At 38.9% G+C, this 19,907-nt stretch overlaps 1 protein-coding gene across 1 annotated transcript in view; it reads left to right on the forward strand.

The window, feature by feature from the left end:
• Astn2 (astrotactin 2) overlaps positions 1–19,907 on the forward strand; it is an 803,377-nt gene that overhangs the window by 254,053 nt on the left and 529,417 nt on the right. Inside the window, exon 6 of the mRNA XM_032902906.1 lies at positions 18,144–18,311. Within this exon, the coding sequence (XP_032758797.1) occupies positions 18,144–18,311 (168 nt within the window). The remainder of the gene's footprint in view (positions 1–18,143; positions 18,312–19,907) is intronic.

Consider the following 19,907-nt stretch of genomic DNA (forward strand, 5'->3'; position numbering starts at 1 on the left):
AAATTACCTTCAGCCTCTCCTCAACTCACCTGTTGCATCCATTTTCAGGACCACATGGTTTCCTGATACCCTGTGTTTACTCCCTGATAAAATCCATGTAGGCAACAAAAACTGTAGTGTATATGTTTCAAAGTCACTGAAAAGATGCCAAGTTTGTATTTGGATGCCTGTGTTCTCATTTCAATCCTCCACCTTTTACCTCACCTCCACACAGATCCAGTAACTACTAAGAATCTAGATAAACATATTGTCTGGTATTCTTAAGAATAACTGGTAAGACTCATCATGTGCATCTGACATCTAGGAAGTATGGTAGGAGTATTAACCCTAATACCTTATTTAGTCATTCAAAACTTGCTGATATATGAATCATTCCATGTCCCATATGTGTTGTGGTGTAATAGAGATGATCTCCTGCAGAAGGCAGAACTGGTCCTGCTTTCATGATGTTTTCCTTCTTAATAAGGAAAGAATAAAGGAGATTTTCTAAGTGGCAAAGTAAACATTGGTAGCAGTGAATGGAATTAAATCCAGAAGGAATAAAGGCATTGGAACTTCCTGTGCATCATGGGGAAGACCTCTCTGAAGAGGTAACATTTAAACAGATATCAAGGGATGAAAAGATTAATATACCCAGACAGAGGAAACAGCAGGTCTAATGCCATCTGAATAGCTGCAAGGCTAGAATAATATGGTCATCATAGTTGGTGTTGATCCAATTAAGTGGGTTGTAGAGATGTTCAAAAAAAAAAAAAAGCAGGCCCTCTTCTATGTAAGAAATATCTTTGTTAGCACCAGTGGAAGGGGAAGCCCTTGGTCCTGCCAAGACTGAACCCCCAGTGAACATGATTGTTGGGGGGAGGGCGGTAATGGGGGGAGGTTGTGGAGGGGAACACCAATATAGAAGGGAAGGGGGAGGGGTTGGGGGATGTTGGCCCAGAAACCGGGAAAGGGAATAACAATCGAAATGTAAATAAGAAATACTCAACTTAATAAAGATTAAAAAAAAAAAAGAAATATCTTTGTTGCCTTTATATGATCCAGAGAATTAAGGATGAGAGATAGAGATCAGTGTATTGTCAGGGACACTTACCATCTGTTTTGATTGTATACATAAGTCCAGCTGCACCAGTCTCCGTTGAACTCCTATGAAGCTTACTGATCCTAGTTCTGGTCATACGCTCCTGATTTCTCCCCACCACTCTTACCTTTTCCCTGATCATCCCCTGCATCTTCCTTCGTGCAGGCATAGCTCAAATTCTACAGCTAACTCCATGCTTCCCTCAGAGTCAGGAATTTCCTAGATCCTGAGAGATGAGACCAAATGTGCAGTCCCTTAGACTGCCACCCATCTCAATCCAGTGCCAAGTGCATTTAACCTTCATAGTGGCCACCCTCCAGCTGACCTTGGTCCTCCTAGGCGCATTCCTTGAAGAAAATTAATTATACTAAGCCACATGAATATCTAGAACTTCAAAGGTTGAATAATTTGGTCAGGTGGAATTTTAGACAGAGTGTGCCAAATAACTCTTTAAAGGAATTCATCCATCTCTAACTTACTCAATTCTGTTGTTAAAAGTCCCTGTCCTTCTGTGTTGCCACGGAGGATGCTACTAGAAATCTCAGTGCCCTTTCCCATAATGGAAATGAGGATATCCAAGAGAAACACACCATCCACTAATGAGCCTTTTTACCCTGGGATACTGTTTGTGATTATTTCTCAGAAGCGATTTTTAATTGTTTCATCTAAAAGGTATGCATCTTCTCTGCGCCCTCTGATTCTTTGTGGAGGCTTGTGAATTGGATCCAGCTATTAGCAGCACTTACCAATTTCCTCTGAGTCTTGCTGGCTGGAGCGCCAGGCTTGGAACAACTTTTAATTTTGTTTTTAATTAAATTTCAGTTGTTTCAAATCACTCACGTTTAATGCTATTTCTTTGCAGTCCTTAGAGATGGCAAGGGCTGTGCACTCGTGCTTACACACACACATGAACGGATGTGACTATATCCATGGCAAGGCTAAAGACTTACTCCTGGCTGAGGCCCAGAACAGGACCAGGTAATTAGCGAAGTAGAAATGAGTCACAGAATGGGCTTTTGTTTGTGCTGTAATACCTTGAGCTAATAAGTTGCTTAAGCAAGAGGTTTGGTTATTGTATTTGTTTTTGCCGAATTGTATTTGAACAAGGCTACATTCTTTTTTATTTCTTGATAGGATTATCAAATATATGTAGGTAGTGCAGTACTGAGAACACTAACATTTATTAAGCACTTATTATGTGTCAGTAGTGTTTTAAGCACTCTGCATATATTGCCTCATTTACATTAAATGTGAGTAATTTGAAACACAGAAATTTAATTTACATATATTACCTCCCACATTCCTATGAGATCATTATCCACATTTTTATAGGTGTGTAACCAAAGCCCATTTTACTGGATAGTTATCATTTTGCTAGTTAAGGGCAGGGCCAGAACATGAGCATTGGCTGCCTAATTCCATATTTCTGCTCATCAACGCTGCCTTGGATTTGCTATCTCACTCTAAACACACAGTAGGGCTTCATCATCTAAATGCATTTAACAGTGAGAAAAATAACTCATCCACTGGTTCTTGACACAAGTGAAATTGATTGAAGTATATTCGTTCTTTCATGTGACCTGTATGGTGCCCATTCCTATTATGAAAATCATGTATGCACCTTAGGGTTCAATATGGAGACACAGAATCATAGCCTGGCTACAGAACTATTTATTCTTTCAGACTCCTAACAACCCAAAATGAACAGTTAAACTAGAAAGCAGAAGCAAAAATATATGCCCAATGCCCTGGGTATCTGCTAGTTTAGTTAAAATCCTTTGCTAGAGTATTAGTTCTTAATAAAAACACCTCAGTCTATTTTGTATTTCAAAAGCTTGGCTTACACATATTCTTTGCAAGAGACATACACATATACACATATATATGTATACATGTATACATTTACATACACACACACACGCACGCACGCACGCACGCATGCACGCACACACGCACACACGCACGCATCTCGCTCATTATCCACAACAGCTTCTATTGTCCTCCAGAGCATTGTTCATAGTTGGATTCCTTTAAGTGTTGGTGAAACTACTTCTATCATGCCCATCTACATAACACTGCATATTTGCCATAGATAAACATCCTGTCTTCCTGTTACTTGATGACCTCTAGGACTGACACATAAGTGGTGGTCCCTAAATTTGTCCACCATCGGAACAAGCATGTGTATTACTTAGACCCAACACTGTGCTATCTTCTAAAAAGCACAAGACGTAAAGTAGAGAACCTGGAGTGTGGAACTCATGATTCTAGTTTCAAAATGCCATACCTTGGAGAAGCCAGGCAAAGGCCCTTGTTTATTATCTTTAGCTAGTTCTTCTATGATACAGGAGTGAAAATGTACATATGTGAAGGCATAATAGAAGGGAGTAACACCTGCTCTTAAAAACATTCCACGCATTTACATGATTCTTATTGAAAATAGGAAAAGGGAAGCATTGATTTCCTCATAATTTTCAGAGTATGTGGAAACACAGAGTGGGTAATAAACTCATGCAGATATCAAAGAGTTGTGGATGATTTCAGAACCTTGAATAGCTGTTTCTGCAGAATGAAATGTGGTATTAGATATTAAGGAACATGTATGTGTTAATACTGAAGCCCACGAGAGAATATGTGTTGGCAACTTTGTAATTTGCCTAACTTCCATTTGATAACATCTAAGGCAGTACTTTTCAGACAGTGTGCTGGAGGCACCATTTGTCAGTCATATATTCATTCAAAATGTTTTAATTATTGTCTGCCAATTGCTAAACACTATTATAAAAGTTGTTCTGTCAAAGATGTGTTGGGTATGGTTCTCCTGCATATGGAAGAAGCACCGAGTGAGCTCACATCTTATCTCATAGGGCATACTCAGTGTACATGTCCTGAATTCAGAGTCTTTAGAAATGACACTGTGGTAAGGCGAATGGTGCCTCTTCTGGGCCATCGGGGAAGATATCAGATAAATTATATTACTTGTTTTGTTGCTGTGCCAAAAGCACATTCAGCAAAGAAGAGTTTATTTGGCCTCACTGGTTGAGGGTATGTGTGTCCCATCATAGCAGAGAAGGCATGGGGACAGGTGCTTGAGGCAACTGTTGGTCACATTGTAGTCATCATGAGGAAACGGAACTAAAATTGCTCATAATTTCTCTTTTCTGATCAGTCCAATACCACCAGCCAAGAATGCATCTCCTCACCCTAATGAGCATAATGAAGCAATTCCTCCACAGACATACTCAGAGGCTTTTCTCTCTGTTAGAGGATCCTATGAAATTGATAAGCAATATTAGCTATCACAATGGATCACTTGTGGGTTAAAAGCAGAATTTACCCTTCGATAGCCCAGTGAAAATAGAGATGGTTCCTTCATATCCAATACCATACTTCATTGCTCTGAATGTTTCAGAATATGTGGACAGAGACAAGGAGGTGAGAATCTGAAAATTTACCTGTATGAGGAAGAAAATGTGCCATTATTCCCCGAGGCCTGATTGGGATCCCTTCCCATCATTATAACAGCAGTTTGGGGATATACTTCTGGCAACTAAAAAAGAGAATGATCACTTGGCCACTTAACCATGTACGCAATACTACAACGTTATCTCAACTCTGCTTTTATTCCTCCCCAGCTGTTCACATAGGACAATGTTACTCACTATCAGTATTATTATAAAACAGTGAGATAAATATTGGCAAGAGATACATATGAAACACATCCTCTTTCATTTCCACATCCTGTCTGATCAGTTGATGACACTTTGATGTATGTATGCTTTTGGAATTTTTCCTGAATACCTATGCATATATCATAAATTTATATTTTATTGTGAACGTTTCAATACTGAGACAAGATGCTAAGTATTGTTGGGCACTGATCTTTCTTATGAATCACAATCATCCCAGTATCATGTCCTGCACAGAGATATGTGATACTTGTTACTGTCCCATTTGCAGTACAAGAGCCCCAAGGTTTACAAAGTCACGCAGTAGTCATGAAAGAAAACAAATGGAGAATGGCAGGGCTGAAAAACCATTGTTCTTGCTGGTTACAGGGCTGGATGCTCTCAATCTGTTCCTTACCAAGTCTTTCTGAGAACATAAGGAATGAGTTCATTCTGTATGCATGATAGACTAGAAACAAAGATTTCAGCCACAAGAAGTCCTACTTGAGCCCTAGAGTCTTCTATTTGATCTTCAAATTTTATCCTTTCTTTCCTTAATATTTCAAGACTTCATAGCAGAATTAGCAGTTTCTGATTGCTGAGGGTCCTACAGAATGGATAAACTTCAGAATTCTTTTATTATGCTACCCCAAGTACCAATATTACATCTTTAGGCAGCTGTTCTCATCTGTGCCAGACAGTAAAAGCTGTTCCATCAACATGATTGTTGAAGCCTCTGATTTTTTTGGAAGCTTTACCTCATGTAATCTTTTGTAGTATCATAAAACAATTAGATTAAGGCTCAGCATTAATTTGAATTATTGTCCAGTTTCCAGAAAGTATCTCTTGGAAATATTACATGTCTTTGGAGTTATTAAGTACCAATTACAATGTTATGTCACCTGCCCCCCCCTTTGCACTCATTCTAGCATAGTATGGTTTATGTTTCCATCATCATCTTCAGAAGTACAGTGGTTGGAGAATTGACATAAGCAAGTTAAAACAGAGCAGAAAATTTCTTTTAGTGTGTAGACAGATTTTTTTTTCTTGAAGTGAGAAGAGTGAGGGCACCCTAATAGTCTTGAACATTGCTATTGTTATTACAGTGTGCACTGTAATTTTCAATCTCCAGCAATGTACCTGTAGTTTTCAGGATATATTCATGTGAAGTCCTGAAGCCTTGGTTTCTTTGTCTGTAGAATGAGAATAAAAAGAATATTCTCCTCTCTAGTGATAGTTCTAAGGTCATTTAAAGACGGGCATCAGTAGCACTATGAATTTCCATCTGACAAATGCATTCAGTAAGTCGGGAACACACAGCCCTATAGCATGCATGCAAATGCTGCATGGGAAATGCCCTTCACTTTCTTTTGGAGGAAGAGACTGGGAAAAGAAATATGAATCATTTTCCAAAGCCACTCAAATGCTGAGTTGAAGGGACCCCATTTGGATCTAACTCTGCTGATTTCAACATCTGTGTTTTTTTCTCTGAAACTCTTTCCAGATGATAGAAGAATATAGATGGCAAGAACTCTAGAAAAAAATAGCAATATACATGTACCTGGCCACACACATGCACGCACACACACACAGACACACAGACACACACACACACACACACACACACACACACACACACACACACACACAAAGTGGGAAAAAAACCATGTACAGGTTCCCGGGTCTAATTAGGTTGGTTGGCTTGAACCCGTGGTGTAGTAATGAAACACATCTGGGAGGAATTGCTAATATGGTTATTCTTAGTGCTCGCAGTTGCGGGCTGCCTGTGCCAACAGCCATTGACATGTGTGCAGGCTCCTTGGGAGGAGCAGAGAAGCATGTCTCACAAGATGAGGACAGAAACAAAGAAGAGGAAAAGGACAGGGAACATTGCTAACTTGGCAAACACAGAGTGGTTCAAGGCTATACACTAGGATCTTACTGACATGAAGATTTACATCTCAACCACACATTTTTTTTGGACTGTTGTCCTTCCAAATGTGCTGATCCTAATTTTTACCAGGTATCCTTCTTGGGATCTGCTGTCACTTCTACAGTTTTCACTCCTTGGTGACTCTAAGTCACCTTAGATAATACTGTGAACTATTATTGTGTAAGAGGACTAGTTACTGGGATGTGGCATATGTCAGCCCAGAGGAAATGAGAAAGTAGGTGAGAGCAAGGTGATTTTTAAAACATGAAATTAATGTTTTGCAGTTTCCCAAGCAGGACTACCCTGTTATACAAATTCAGGAGTCATTGTCTACACAAAATACAATTATTCATAGAATTGTCTGGGCACATAAATATGCAAATATTCCAGGACAGATAAATAGTCAATTATGTTTTTATAGTTTGTGTGTGTATGTGCTTGTAATGTGTAATCATATACATTATATGTATGGGTAGAAATTTAATTACACACAGAAAAACATTGCTTACTGTGTGGATTTTCTAAGAATAGTGCACTGTAAATAATTACCCAGAGACTGAACTATTCCTAAGTAATTCACCTGAAATTTACTTAATTTACATTGGGAAGTCTATGAACTTTATTCACAAAATGCAGACAAAGAAATGAGTAAGCTTAAAGGATTGATTCTTTTTGCAATAATCAGAAACAAGGGGCTAGACCAGATCCTGATCTGCCCCTCCTTAGCTTCTGACAGAGCTCCCACCCAGCTTCATTTTTAAGCCCATGTCTTATGTTTGGAGCATACACAAAGGCAAAGATCTTTCCTGTTATAAACATCAGTAAAGGGGCTTCTTGGATCAGGAGCCAATACCTACTATATTCCTTCCAGAACCAATAATTTAGGACAAATGGAACAGATCAGTGGGTAAATACACTTGTCATTGAGGCTGAGACCCCAAGTTTTATCCTCCCTCTCACATTTTGCAAACCCACTCTTGCAAGATTTTCCAGCCTTTTATTTGCATGCTTTAGCATGTAGGTCCCCTCAACCCCCAAAATAGATAGACAGATGATGGATGGATGGGTGGATAGATAGATAGATAGATAGATAGATAGATAGATAGATAGATAGATAGATAGACAGACAGACTGACAGACAGATAGATAAATGATACATACATACATACATAGATGATAGATAGATAGATAGATAGATAGATAGATAGATAGATAGATTGATAGAGATTAAAAATTAAGAATCACCAATTTAAAAAAAGAACCACTAATTTCAGGTCAAAATCAGTACAATATATAGGTTGGATCTGACTCATAAATTCTCAGTTAAGTATTAAAGGAAACCTTGAGTGGGGAAAGAAAAAGGGAAGGAAGAAATGAAGAAAGAAAGAACTTGAGAGTAAAGCTACTTTGTAATTGCATCAAAATTATTTCCTTAGAAATTTAAATGAATTTAAAAGACAGAAGAAGCATTTTATGACTTTGTTCTTTTCCATTACCTAGCTTGGTACCAAAATTGTCATGCACCTTAGGGAAAATGCTCTTTTGAAATAATGAAACTTCAAATAGCTTTTGTCCAGCCCCCAAACATCCCTAAAGCAACTTGAAGAAAGACCAAGGGCATATAAAAGCATGTAGAATTCTGTGACAATCTGTTTTTAGCAGACTTTGATCACAGTTTGAGATGGGGAATACAGAAAATGTTTTTTAAAAAAAAACATTGCCAATGCCCACAGGAAATTCCACATGGCACTTCAGAGAAACGTACATTTAGTGGGTATTGGAAAAGTAATAAAACTACTCAGAAACAACCGTTTTTCTTATGCAGAACACTACATCCCCATTGGCCCCCTATCTCTATGTTTATTTTTCTCTATGCACCTAGTGATAAGCTCTTAGATGATTCTCTTATGATGTGGACCTTTCCTCGAAAGAAGGGAGTTGTAGCTTTGTGGTGCTTTACTCGGCTACATATGAGTTGCTTTTGCAGGATGATATAAATTACTCCAACCAACTGTAATTTTGATGTCACACTACTTAGACTCTCTTCTAACTCTGATGTACTCCGGTGGTATGGCCTTTGGAATGCAAGTTGTACAGAAAGTTCTAGGGGTAGTTTTGGTCATGCATTTCTTAATAATGGTGATTCATGCTAAGTCACAGTGCAAATATCGAAATGTATAATTATACAAAGCTGAGTGGCTTCACTTCCTACATACTTGGGCTGCTTGTATGATGTATATTGTTGCTCATATGGTTGTGGTAAACATAACACCAGAAAATTAAATGAAGCTTATGAGAAAACAATATGATCAAGAGATTTAATAAGGACGAGATGTATGCATAGACTGCTGTTATGTAATCAATACAATGTTTTATAGGAAATTTTCCTTTAAAACTTCAGTAGATGATACCCTAAAAATTACAAAAATATTGTAGGATCCTAAATATATAATACAGTAACATGTATGTTTAGTAACTTTCTTAAGTATTATTAGTATTAATAAATATAAGCAGTATGTATCACATATAGTTGTATATTCTATACTTTACATAATCACTAAAATGACCCCAGACACATAAGTCATACATCTCCTGAAAGTACAATGGCTATGTCAATAGGCAACAAGAATTGTCAGCTTCCTTACAATTTCAGTGACCACTGTTACATATGAGGTTTCTTGTTGATCTTTATATAGCACACAGCGGTACTTGGCAAATCCTCTGCAGGATCTTAAAGCATATCTTTTTCCCACCTTTTGTCTTAGGGTTTGTCGTCTACTAAAGAAGAAGGTTTGACTATAGTGTTCATCTTTAGTGAGGATTATCTTATACCCAGTAGATGAAAATTGGGTTTGGGGGTAATAAGATTTGCTCCCTTCGTGCATTGTAAATGTAAACCATAAAGCGTGTGCAATGGTAGATACACAATGTATCAGTGGTGCTAAAATGTCACAGGTAAAACATAGTTTGGAAGAAAAAGATAAACTTAGGGAATAATAAAGAGAAGGGTTTGGGAACTTCTTTTACATATCATATATGGCTCTCATAATATCCTAAAGTTCTCACCTGTTATATAACTTCCAAGAAGAGTTTTCATATTTTAACCAAGATTTTCTTTTCTGAGGAGCCTACCAATACAGTGTTTTATGTAAAATGACCCTCTTTAAAATAATCCCTGGGCATTTTCATTTTCTTCTTCCCTTCCATCTCCTTAACATTTGCATCTTATTTACATAATATATGTATATATTATAGCCTAGATATTACTGAATAGACATTCTTTTGTCTATCCAGCAATATTGGATTATCTAGAATCAGTGTGGGCTCATGGGGAATCAGTGAAACAGCTTAGTTCAAGCTAAGGTTTATATTTGGAGCTCTATGCATCTCCAAGAAGTACCTGTATAGAACTAAATTTCAACTATTGGCTTTCTCATTTTATGCTTTTTAATTGTATACATTTCAAACTTTATTCAGACAAGTAATCTGTAGGGTTCCTTGATATTAAATAAAGGCTAGTAATCAGAAAAACCTAATCAGCATTTGTCCAGTAAGATGCAAGTAGTGTGTTAGTTTGATAATATTGCTATAATAAAGTACCCTTGATAGAGTGGCTGAAATGTCAGGAGTGTGTTTTCTCATAGTTATGAAGTTAGCACTCAAAGTTCAAGGGGTCAACAGGATTGATTTCTTCTGCTGTTTCCGTCCATGGCTGATAGATGACTTTCGTCTTTTCTCATCTCTCTTCCATGTACATATGTGATTAAAGTCTTCTTATAAGTACATGAGTTGTGCTGGATAAAGGCTCCCCTTTGAACTTTAGCTCTTTAAAGACCCTGCCTATGACGGGAATGGGTAGGGAAATGGGGGGTTAGGTATCATGTGTGGGGAAGGACAGGAGAAATGCCTAGACAACCTTGAAAATGAATGGAAATCTGTAACTGATGGGGTGAGGGGGTTGTGGGGCATCTCCGGGACAAGATGGAGACCTGGGATAAGGGAGGCACACCAGAATCAATGGGGGTGACCTTAACTGTGATGCACAACATTGTGGATATGGAACCTAAAAAGGCTACCTCCTTTGGGCAAGCAAGAACGCTAGTGGAACAATAGAGACACTAACTCACCCACAAAACTTTCAAACCAAAATTTATCCTATCTACAAAGAAATGCAGGCATGGGTGAGGTAGCAGAGACTAGGGGAATAGCCAACAAATAACGAGCCTAAATTGAGACCCATCCCATGGGCAAGCACCAATCCCTAACACTTTTAATGATATTCTGTTACGCTTGTAGACAGGAGCATGTTGAGAGGCTCCACCCAGCAGGTGACTTAGATACAGACACTTACAACCAAACAGTGAATGGAACTTGGGGACTCTTATGGAAGTATATTAGGAAGGATTGAAGGCCCCTAAGGAACTACACAGGAAGACCAACAGAGTCAACTAACCTGGACCCTTGGGGCTCTCAAAGTCTGTACCACTATCTAATGTAAAGGAGCTGAACCTAGGCCTGCCGCACATATGTAGCAGGTGTGTAGTTTGGACTTCATGTGGGTCCCGAACAACTTGAGTGGGTGCTGTCCCAAAAGCTGTCGCCTGTCCACAAGATAGGATTTTCTAGGTGGGCTGTCTTGTCTGGCCTCAGTGGGAGAGGAATCACCTAGACTCACAGAGACTCAAAGTGCTAGTGTGTGTTGGGGGGGTGGGGATATTCGGGGGGGGACACCCATCAATTCAGAAGAGATGGGGAGGAGAGATAGGGGAAGAATTGTTGGAGGGGGTGACTGAAAGTGAGCAGTGAGTGGGATGTAAAGTGAACAAGTAAAAAAAATATATAAAATAGGGGTTGGGGATTTAGCTCAGTGGTAGAGCGCTTGCCTAGGAAGCGCAAGGCCCTGGGTTCGGTCCCCAGCTCCGAAAAAAAGAACCAAAAAAAAATATATATATAAAATAAAAAATAAAATCCTGCCTCCAAATGCAGTCATTGTCAATCAATGCCTGTCAGATCTTCATCAAGTAAACTGGAAGAAGATACAATCCATCCCATAACAGAGAGATAACATGTAGGTGATAGTAAGAAGGTTACATTTGACCCAAAGTAAAGAGAAATTAAGTAGGAGATAAGATTTTAAAAATATCAGAAATAAGGAAAAAAGGATACAGAGTAAGTTGCTGAGAGCCTTGTTTGAAAACTGACCCCCAATAATCTTACAGCTCCCAAAGACCAGTAACTCCCAACCACCTAGGTTGGCTTTGATTTCTCTTACAAAGCCCTCACCACTTTGTTTGATCCCCCCAACTTCATATATCCACTGTTCAATGGATAGTAGGTGGTGGAATGTAGTAGGTGGTGGAATGTAGCCAATATTAACTTATGGCTCCGTAAATTGGGCCAGAGGCCAGAGTGAACACGTGCTTCGCATTCCTGCTGGGCTGATAACATATGTGTTCCTCATTTCTGCTTCTGAGTTTGTACATCGTCATACCTCCAGGAGGGATGTTTCACATAGCTCTGAGAGTCCAACAGAGATAGGTTCTGTGATGTGACCAAAGGGAGAGTGCCTCTCATCATTTCCCAACCAAAGGGACTGAGTCCTTGGGGCCAAGATTCTTCTTCCGCTTTATTTATGGAAAGCGTCTACTGGGCATTTACCAGTGTGACCCAGCCTTGTTTTGAAGTCTTTTACTCTCATTGGCCTGGCTCATGGCACACAGGGAAGTGAAAGGACATTTGCAGCTGCTGCCTGTCTCGCCAGGCAGTTTTTGTTTGGTGCTACCTACTTCCGTGGTATTTTTAGTTCTCATCTGTAGCATTCTGTTTCTTTTGGGGGATGCTGTGCCTCTGGCTTTTCAGAGAACGTTATGGAGTGGCCCGAGCTTCCCGGCTCACCCCTGATCTATTCTGCACAATTACTGAAGCAGGCTTATAATCAATGTAATTGAAGATCAGAGTTAATGAGGACCTCGGTGCCCGCACAGTCCCCTGAGCAACACTGGCTTCAGATTCTAGATAAGGAAATGATTGGGCTGAACTGAAAATCCATTTGGCTAATTAGATGATGTATATTCCCACAAGGCAGTGAGAGAAAAATGGATATATATGTATATATGTATATATAAATATATTTAAAATAAGGAAGCGTGACATTTTGAAGTTGAGATTTTGGCAGAGATTCACTTAAGAGTCATTGCTCTCTGGGAGGATCTAAATGAGTATCTCAGAGAGGAATCTTACATTGCCCAATAAGGGAGGGAGGGCTTGCAATCTAAAGCCAAGAAAATAAGACAGACATCCAGACGAAAATAAGGGAAACATGAGACATAAGAAATAACACATTTTTTATTTCCTTGCGAGGTAGTTTTCATTCCCATAAAAATGTGGCAATTTATTCAGAGAGCTGTTTGACACTCATTTAACTTACTAGTGCACCCTCCTTCCTAACGCTACCGTGTATTTCTTTTCTTTCATTCTCTCCCCAAACCCAAATGTCTTCTGAACCTCCTTCCCACACTAAGAACTATGCTGATCATGACTTGAGCAGTGCATGGTCCTTGCCATCAAGAAATGAAGAATCCAGGCGGAATAATGGGTAAAGGGCAAGGGCTAAGCACATAGGTTTTGCCTCAGAGTTGCATGTCTGATCTCCATCCCTGGTATTGTCAAGCACGGTATTTTATTGAACTAGAGTCAGGTATAGGCCGGCTGGTTAGTTTGTATACAAAGACGCAGCTGAATGAATTGTTAGCATGGTGTATTTAAGTGCATACTGGATGAAACTCCCTCATAAATATGGCAAAAATTGAGAGATGCGGGTCTACTGGGTAAATCTGCTGTGTATTATCAAAGCTCCTAGCTCTTGATGCTTTCCCACTTTTACCTTCGGAGTGATCTGTCTATATAAGTTTAAGTTAAAGGCCAATTTTCAAGGTCTGCTTCCTGAGAAGAAGAGTTCTTCCACAGTGGGGAAACCCAGCTCCTCAGATAATCCTCACCACACTCCAGTTTGTCTACTACATATTTCTGCAAATATTTGATATATATTATTTAGTTCATTATATTTTTAATCGCCCTAGCTCATTTTTCCAACTCTGAGAAAATGTCTTATATGGAGAGGACTTTACTAAGTGCTGGACAATGAACACATTAAACTTAGTTCAGGAGTCTCTTTTGCCATCTTTCTGATAAAATATGATCTTTTCATCTCCTTGCTCCTTTTCACAGAGGCCCCCTTTACTCAGGTCTATATTTTACTCATCCACACCTCAAGCCCTTGAAGGTGATTCACCTCTCTCCAGAGTCCTGAATGTGATGTTCAGTTGAACACTGTGAGACTCTGAAAGGGCTGGCCTCATTGTCAAGTTTTATGTAGTGCAAATATAATTAACCTGGACCAGTGAGATGGCCTTTCTCTTTCACAATCCCAGGAAGAAGTGAATTGAAGATCTCTATCATTAGACATGGAACTTGATTTCATTAATTCACTTTAGCATTCACTATGTCTGTAGCATGTGACAAGTATTTTGCTGAGGGAAGGATTGATAAGGACTCATGAGTCACCACATATTCCTTGTAAGAAGCCATGGTCCAGTGGAGAAGAGAAAGCACCTCCAGCACTGTGTACACTGCAGTCACCAAAGTAAATGTCCAGCTTGCTGGAGGAGGAGTGATAAGACGACAGAAAGGATTCCCTACCAGAGTCCCTACTTCTCAATATAGCCTGAAATAGTGGGGAAGATCACAGATTTGGAAACTGAAAACTCTTCTTTCAACTTTTACTCCCAACGATGATTAATTATGCATAGTGGTCCGATCAATTTTTCTCTGAATCTCATGCATTCTTCTGTGAGAGAAGAAAGTAACTAATCTCAATAGACTGTTGGAAATAAGCAAAATATGTAACATGTTTATCTCAAGAAACAACAAACATAACACTCAAAGAATGTAGCCACCCTCTGCCATCAAAACATTTGAATGTCTCTTCCAAATCTTGTTTCAAAAGATATTCAAGTTAAAGAAAACCATACTGATTAGGCCATTTATGAAGTTGAAACCCAATACCAGAGTTGTAATCACTTATTAAAAACAGAATTATATTCCAGAATGTTCTAGGGTCTGAAGAGTCCAAGATCAGGATGTCAGGTGTGCTGTCTGGTAATAGCCTTCTGCTTCATTGTAGAGCTTTCATAAGTGACAACTTTCTGAAGTCCTTATCAGTACACTAATACAAATTTTTAAGAATTCTGTATTTATGACCCAGTTATCTCTAAAATACTCAAAGACACACAGTCTATAACACCCATTTTTCAGTCCAATATTTCTCATTCACGTTTCTCATACTTGAAATCTGTGGATATTGTATATAGAGCTTTGAAGTTCATAAGAAATACAAATAATAATGAAAATTGCTCCCATTAGTCAGTTTTGCAGGGCACCCAGGGCTTCATCTCCTTTAGTGGATTTGCGTTGCTGTATCCCTATCTCCATTAAGTGCTACAACACTAGCTCTTCTAATTGCAAGGTATATTAGTGGTTGGCCCCTCAGCTGAACATTTATTGAATAAGCATCCCTCCATTGTGAAGGGTTGTTTCACACAAGGTTATATTCCTTTCCTAGAGATAGCTTATAATTCCCGACTGGACAATGTATAGGTATAAATGACTTGATTTGAAACCAGTGCAAAGGTGCACCCACAGCCAGAGTGTCGAGTACAGTCAGTGGACAGTTTTTCTGCATCACCATGGCAATTCAACTTCTCCTACCATGCCATGTTACTTTGGCCACTCTCTTACGAGACCATCCTAGTGGAATACTCTTATGCCAATCTCTGCCTTTGAGTCTTCATGCAGGCAATGGTGATCTAAGGCAAATGCATTGTCTTAGGAAATCTTGAGATCAGCACCTGGAAAAGGGACATTCTCTACCCATGCTATTTATATGTAGCAACTGGAGGATTGTTTTCTTGCTGAAATTTGTATGGCTATTAAGTAACACCATGAGGATCTGAACTCATATCTTGCTGGCTGTTCTCTTTATCACAGCACTGTGTAGCTTTTCTGAAGCAGCAGGATTAACCAAACTCAGCCCTGGGACACAATTCAATATCCATCCCTCAGTCTTTGGTGAGAATAAATACAAGAGTTATCCATTTAAACAGCATGACTGTGCTTTTTAAAAGAAAAATCTGCAGTTGATACTGATGTGTAGTGCCTTGCTCAAGGACCCATGTGACATATTTCTCTTCGGGCTTTGTTCCAGTGGGGGAAACGTGGCTTTGCAGATAGATTTACATAGCTTTCCTTGCCAGAGGTTTGAAATACAGAATCCTATAGACTCATTTCTTTCTTTTTTTTTCTATTTCCCTTTAGCTGCCAAAGACTTTAGGGCCAACTTCTAAAGAGGTCATTTCCTTTTTTCAGTGTGATGTCACCCATTACTCCCACTGCCTCACTTAGACGCTTCTGGCATTCACACTGACAATCATGCTGTATCCTGTGCTCTTACATGGGAACTTCTATAAAATAATCGGCATTGTATATCCATATGAGTTAAAGAATGTAAGCTTTAGCCCTTCTTCTCAAATACTTGAATAGCCAGACATGGTTTAATTTGACCTCATCTCCCAGACCATTTTTCATTGGCATATAGCAGATCTGATCCAAGATGAGTCCGATCATAGGGCAAGAGCAGTGTTTAATATGATCTGACAGAGAATCCCTTGTTAAATGTAAAGGATGCTTAAAAGCAGAGGCACTCTTTGGAAAACTTGAATGTCTTCCCAGGAAAAACTAGGGCATTGTTTTTGTTGTTTCCTGGTATGAGGAAGAGAAGTAAATAGGGTAGGAAGCTTGGTTATATTAATTTTAGGACACAATCTTTTATTCTGCATAAAACAAGCTGATGCATTTAGCACAAGTCTAGAAACACTCTAAGTCTTTTTTAGTCTTATTCAAATTCATCTTTTTTCACTCCGTGAAGCTTAGCCATAGATTTGCATGATTGCTGCATGCATGTGTTCATTATTTACAATATAATTATGGCCAATCTGAAGGAGCCTTTTGCCTCCTCCAAACTGGGTGTACATATGGGCATATGTGACTTTGTATAGGATACATAGTTGTATATGTAAACACTGTATAATTACACAGTAGTTACATTGGAAAGGATAATGTATAGCATATGCATGCATCCATACATATGATATCTCATGAATTAATGAGGAATATTTCCATTCAGACATTAGGAAGCTAGAGGCTTTTTGATCTATGTAAGTTCTAGGAACATATTTAAGCCTTCTTTGGAGAACAGGTTAATTATTAGAAAATAAACAAACAAAAAGCCAAAAACCTTTACATCTCAGCCTCTCCTGGCGTTTAGGCCTATGTGTTAAGATCTGTCTGGAAGTGATTCATAGCTGCTATTCAAGTAGAGCTGGATGTGACCCTTTGACCCCATTCCATGCTTGCTTCTGTTCCTGTACTTTCTGAACTCTGAGAATCAAGCTCATTTATTTGTTTGCTTGCTTAGTTCTTGAACACAGCCTCCCTCTGCGTCTCTGGATGAACTGAAACTCATTTGGTAGATCTTTCTGGCTTTGAAGTTACTACTACGTTCATCGTCTGGGTCCCAGGACTATAGGCCTATGCCACCAAACTCTGTATCAAGATGGGTGTGTCTCTGCATGTGTGTGTGTGTGTGTGTGTGCACATGTATGTGTACATGCATGTATGCATGTGTAGTATCTTTCCTTAGAGGGTCTAGGAATTTTCTTGAAAAGTCCTGTCTCTGTCTACCAAAATCTACATTTCTATCTCATTATCTCCTTCAGAATTAAATAAATGGTATTGAGAGTCAAGCTCAGTGTTACCGTACTCACCTACTATATGTCTCAGTCCTTAGCTTTGAACAACAGCACTGCAAAAACAACAACTACAAAAAATATAGGAACTAGGCCATGATTCCATGTTTCTTATTTTGGATGCAGATATCATCCTCTGAGCTGCGGTGGGCATTAGTGCACTCTTTCCCAAAGGGATACAGGGCTAACAGGGACAGACAGTTTTCCTTTTGAAATTTAATCATTTTTTACTAGAACCAGTTAGCCACTATCTACACACCTTACATTAATCCATTTCATTCTCACATTTGAGGTGGTGCTCCTTAATATTTTCATTTACAGATGAAGCAGCCAAGGTCAAAGTAACGAAATGACTTCCACAGGAGTCAGTGGTCTGTAAGGGAAGTCTGGATCTGAACCCAGTCCTCAGGACACAGTCTTATCCACTAGTTCTTGTTGTCTTTCACAATATAATGTCATGGAGTAATAGTTCTTCTAATGTTCTTAGGTAAGTGAGATGTAACAATTGTGGCTGCATTATTTGCACATTTGTTCCTAGATTACCAGTAATGATTCTGACATTGGGGAGAAATTAGCTGTTTCTCTCTGTTCACCCACAGGAAGCAGCTTTGTGGTGAGTGAAGGAAGCTACCTGGATATCTCTGACTGGCTAAACCCTGCCAAGCTGTCCTTGTATTACCAGATCAATGCCACCTCGCCATGGGTGAGAGACCTCTGTGGACAGAGGACGACAGATGCCTGTGAACAGCTTTGTGACCCAGAAACTGGTGAGTCATGCGGTGTGGAACTTGAGATGTGGGTCTTATGCATATAAAAAGAGTCCATTTTTTCACTTAAATAATCAGAGATAGCTGATCCACTGACGAGGGACTTGATAGAAAGGTCTGTCAGTCCAATCAATTAAACCGTGTGCTTCCATTCTCTGGTAAGGGAGGAAATTCTGAGAAAACTATGGAAGCTCAGACGTAGAAAAGGCCACAGAGGACATTGAGGTCAACCTCAGCAAGACCGAGTGTCTGAATGTCATCAGACACCACTGGGTGCATATCCATATTTTTCAAAAAGATAGTGTGTATCGTTCATTTCTAACAAAAGAAAAGAGTACCTAACACACGATCTTTCTGTTGGGCTTAAAAGAATTGATAAAAAAAAATAGTAGACTATCAAATGGCAAGAAAGCAGAAGAGGGAAATATATAAGGGTGGGGGAAGAAAGGAAACAGTACAAGTGAGCATAGGGGATGAATAAAAATGAAGTGAAATGACATGGGTATGAAAACGCCAGCGTATGATGTTTATAAAATAAAAACTAAAATTTTAAATAAGTGAGACAGTATACAGAATTTTCTCCATGTATTCATTTGCACATCCAACGGAAAAGAATTTGATACAGCCAGGCATATTTTTAGGCAAAATTTTTGCCTCCTGTAATCTACATATGAGTGTCTATGGAAAGGAACAAAAAATCTGCAGTCTCATATGGTAGCCCAAACCCATATATGCCTGTTTATTTTAAATTTTTTTAAATGAAATAACATTAAATATTCATAAACTCAGTCATATTAGCCAAATTTCAAGTACTCCATGACCCTGTGACTGACTACCCTCTTGTAGAACCAAGACATAAAAAAAAAATTAGAAAGTTGTAACAGACAATGCTACTAGACAAAACTATACATGTATGTGTATATATATGGAGACAAAGATATAGAAATATATAAGGAATAGATGATAATGATGACAATGATGATGACAATGAAGATAGATAGACAGACAGACAGACAGACAGATAGATAGACAGACAGACATTAACCTTGGAGTAGGGGAGAACATAGACAGAAAGGCTCTCTGGGAAGGTGTTATGTCAGTTAGTCTCACAATAGGAACAGATAAAACAATGTCACTCTGATAGTTTTCAGAAATAGAAGGCCCTGCACACATCAATCCTTTAGAGCAGAAAGGAATAAGTGAATCATTTACTGGGCACTGGCAGGTGTTCCAAGATGCCTAGAGTAGAAGCAAGGAGTACAAAGTACAATACAAGTGTATATTTGGCTCAGACCTTTGATAGGATGATGAGATCCTTTAGTGAAATGGAAAGTCACTGGATGTTTTTGAGCAAAGCACCATGTGAGCATGAGTTCTGACCAATATTTTAACTGATCTACTCTGGCTGCTGTGTGATAAATCCTTTTTGAGATGTCAAAACATACTATTAATATAATCTAGGCAAGAGTTGGTAATGGCTTAGATCATGAAAGGAAGGCAAGAAAATGCTGAGATTTTAACAGATTCTGGATAACTCTAGCATAGGCTTGACAGCATTTGTTATTAGACATGGGATGTGAGAAATGGAGTGCAGTC

Source organism: Rattus rattus, chromosome 1 (assembly GCF_011064425.1).
Source record: "Rattus rattus isolate New Zealand chromosome 1, Rrattus_CSIRO_v1, whole genome shotgun sequence".
Lineage (NCBI taxonomy): Eukaryota > Metazoa > Chordata > Mammalia > Rodentia > Muridae > Rattus > Rattus rattus.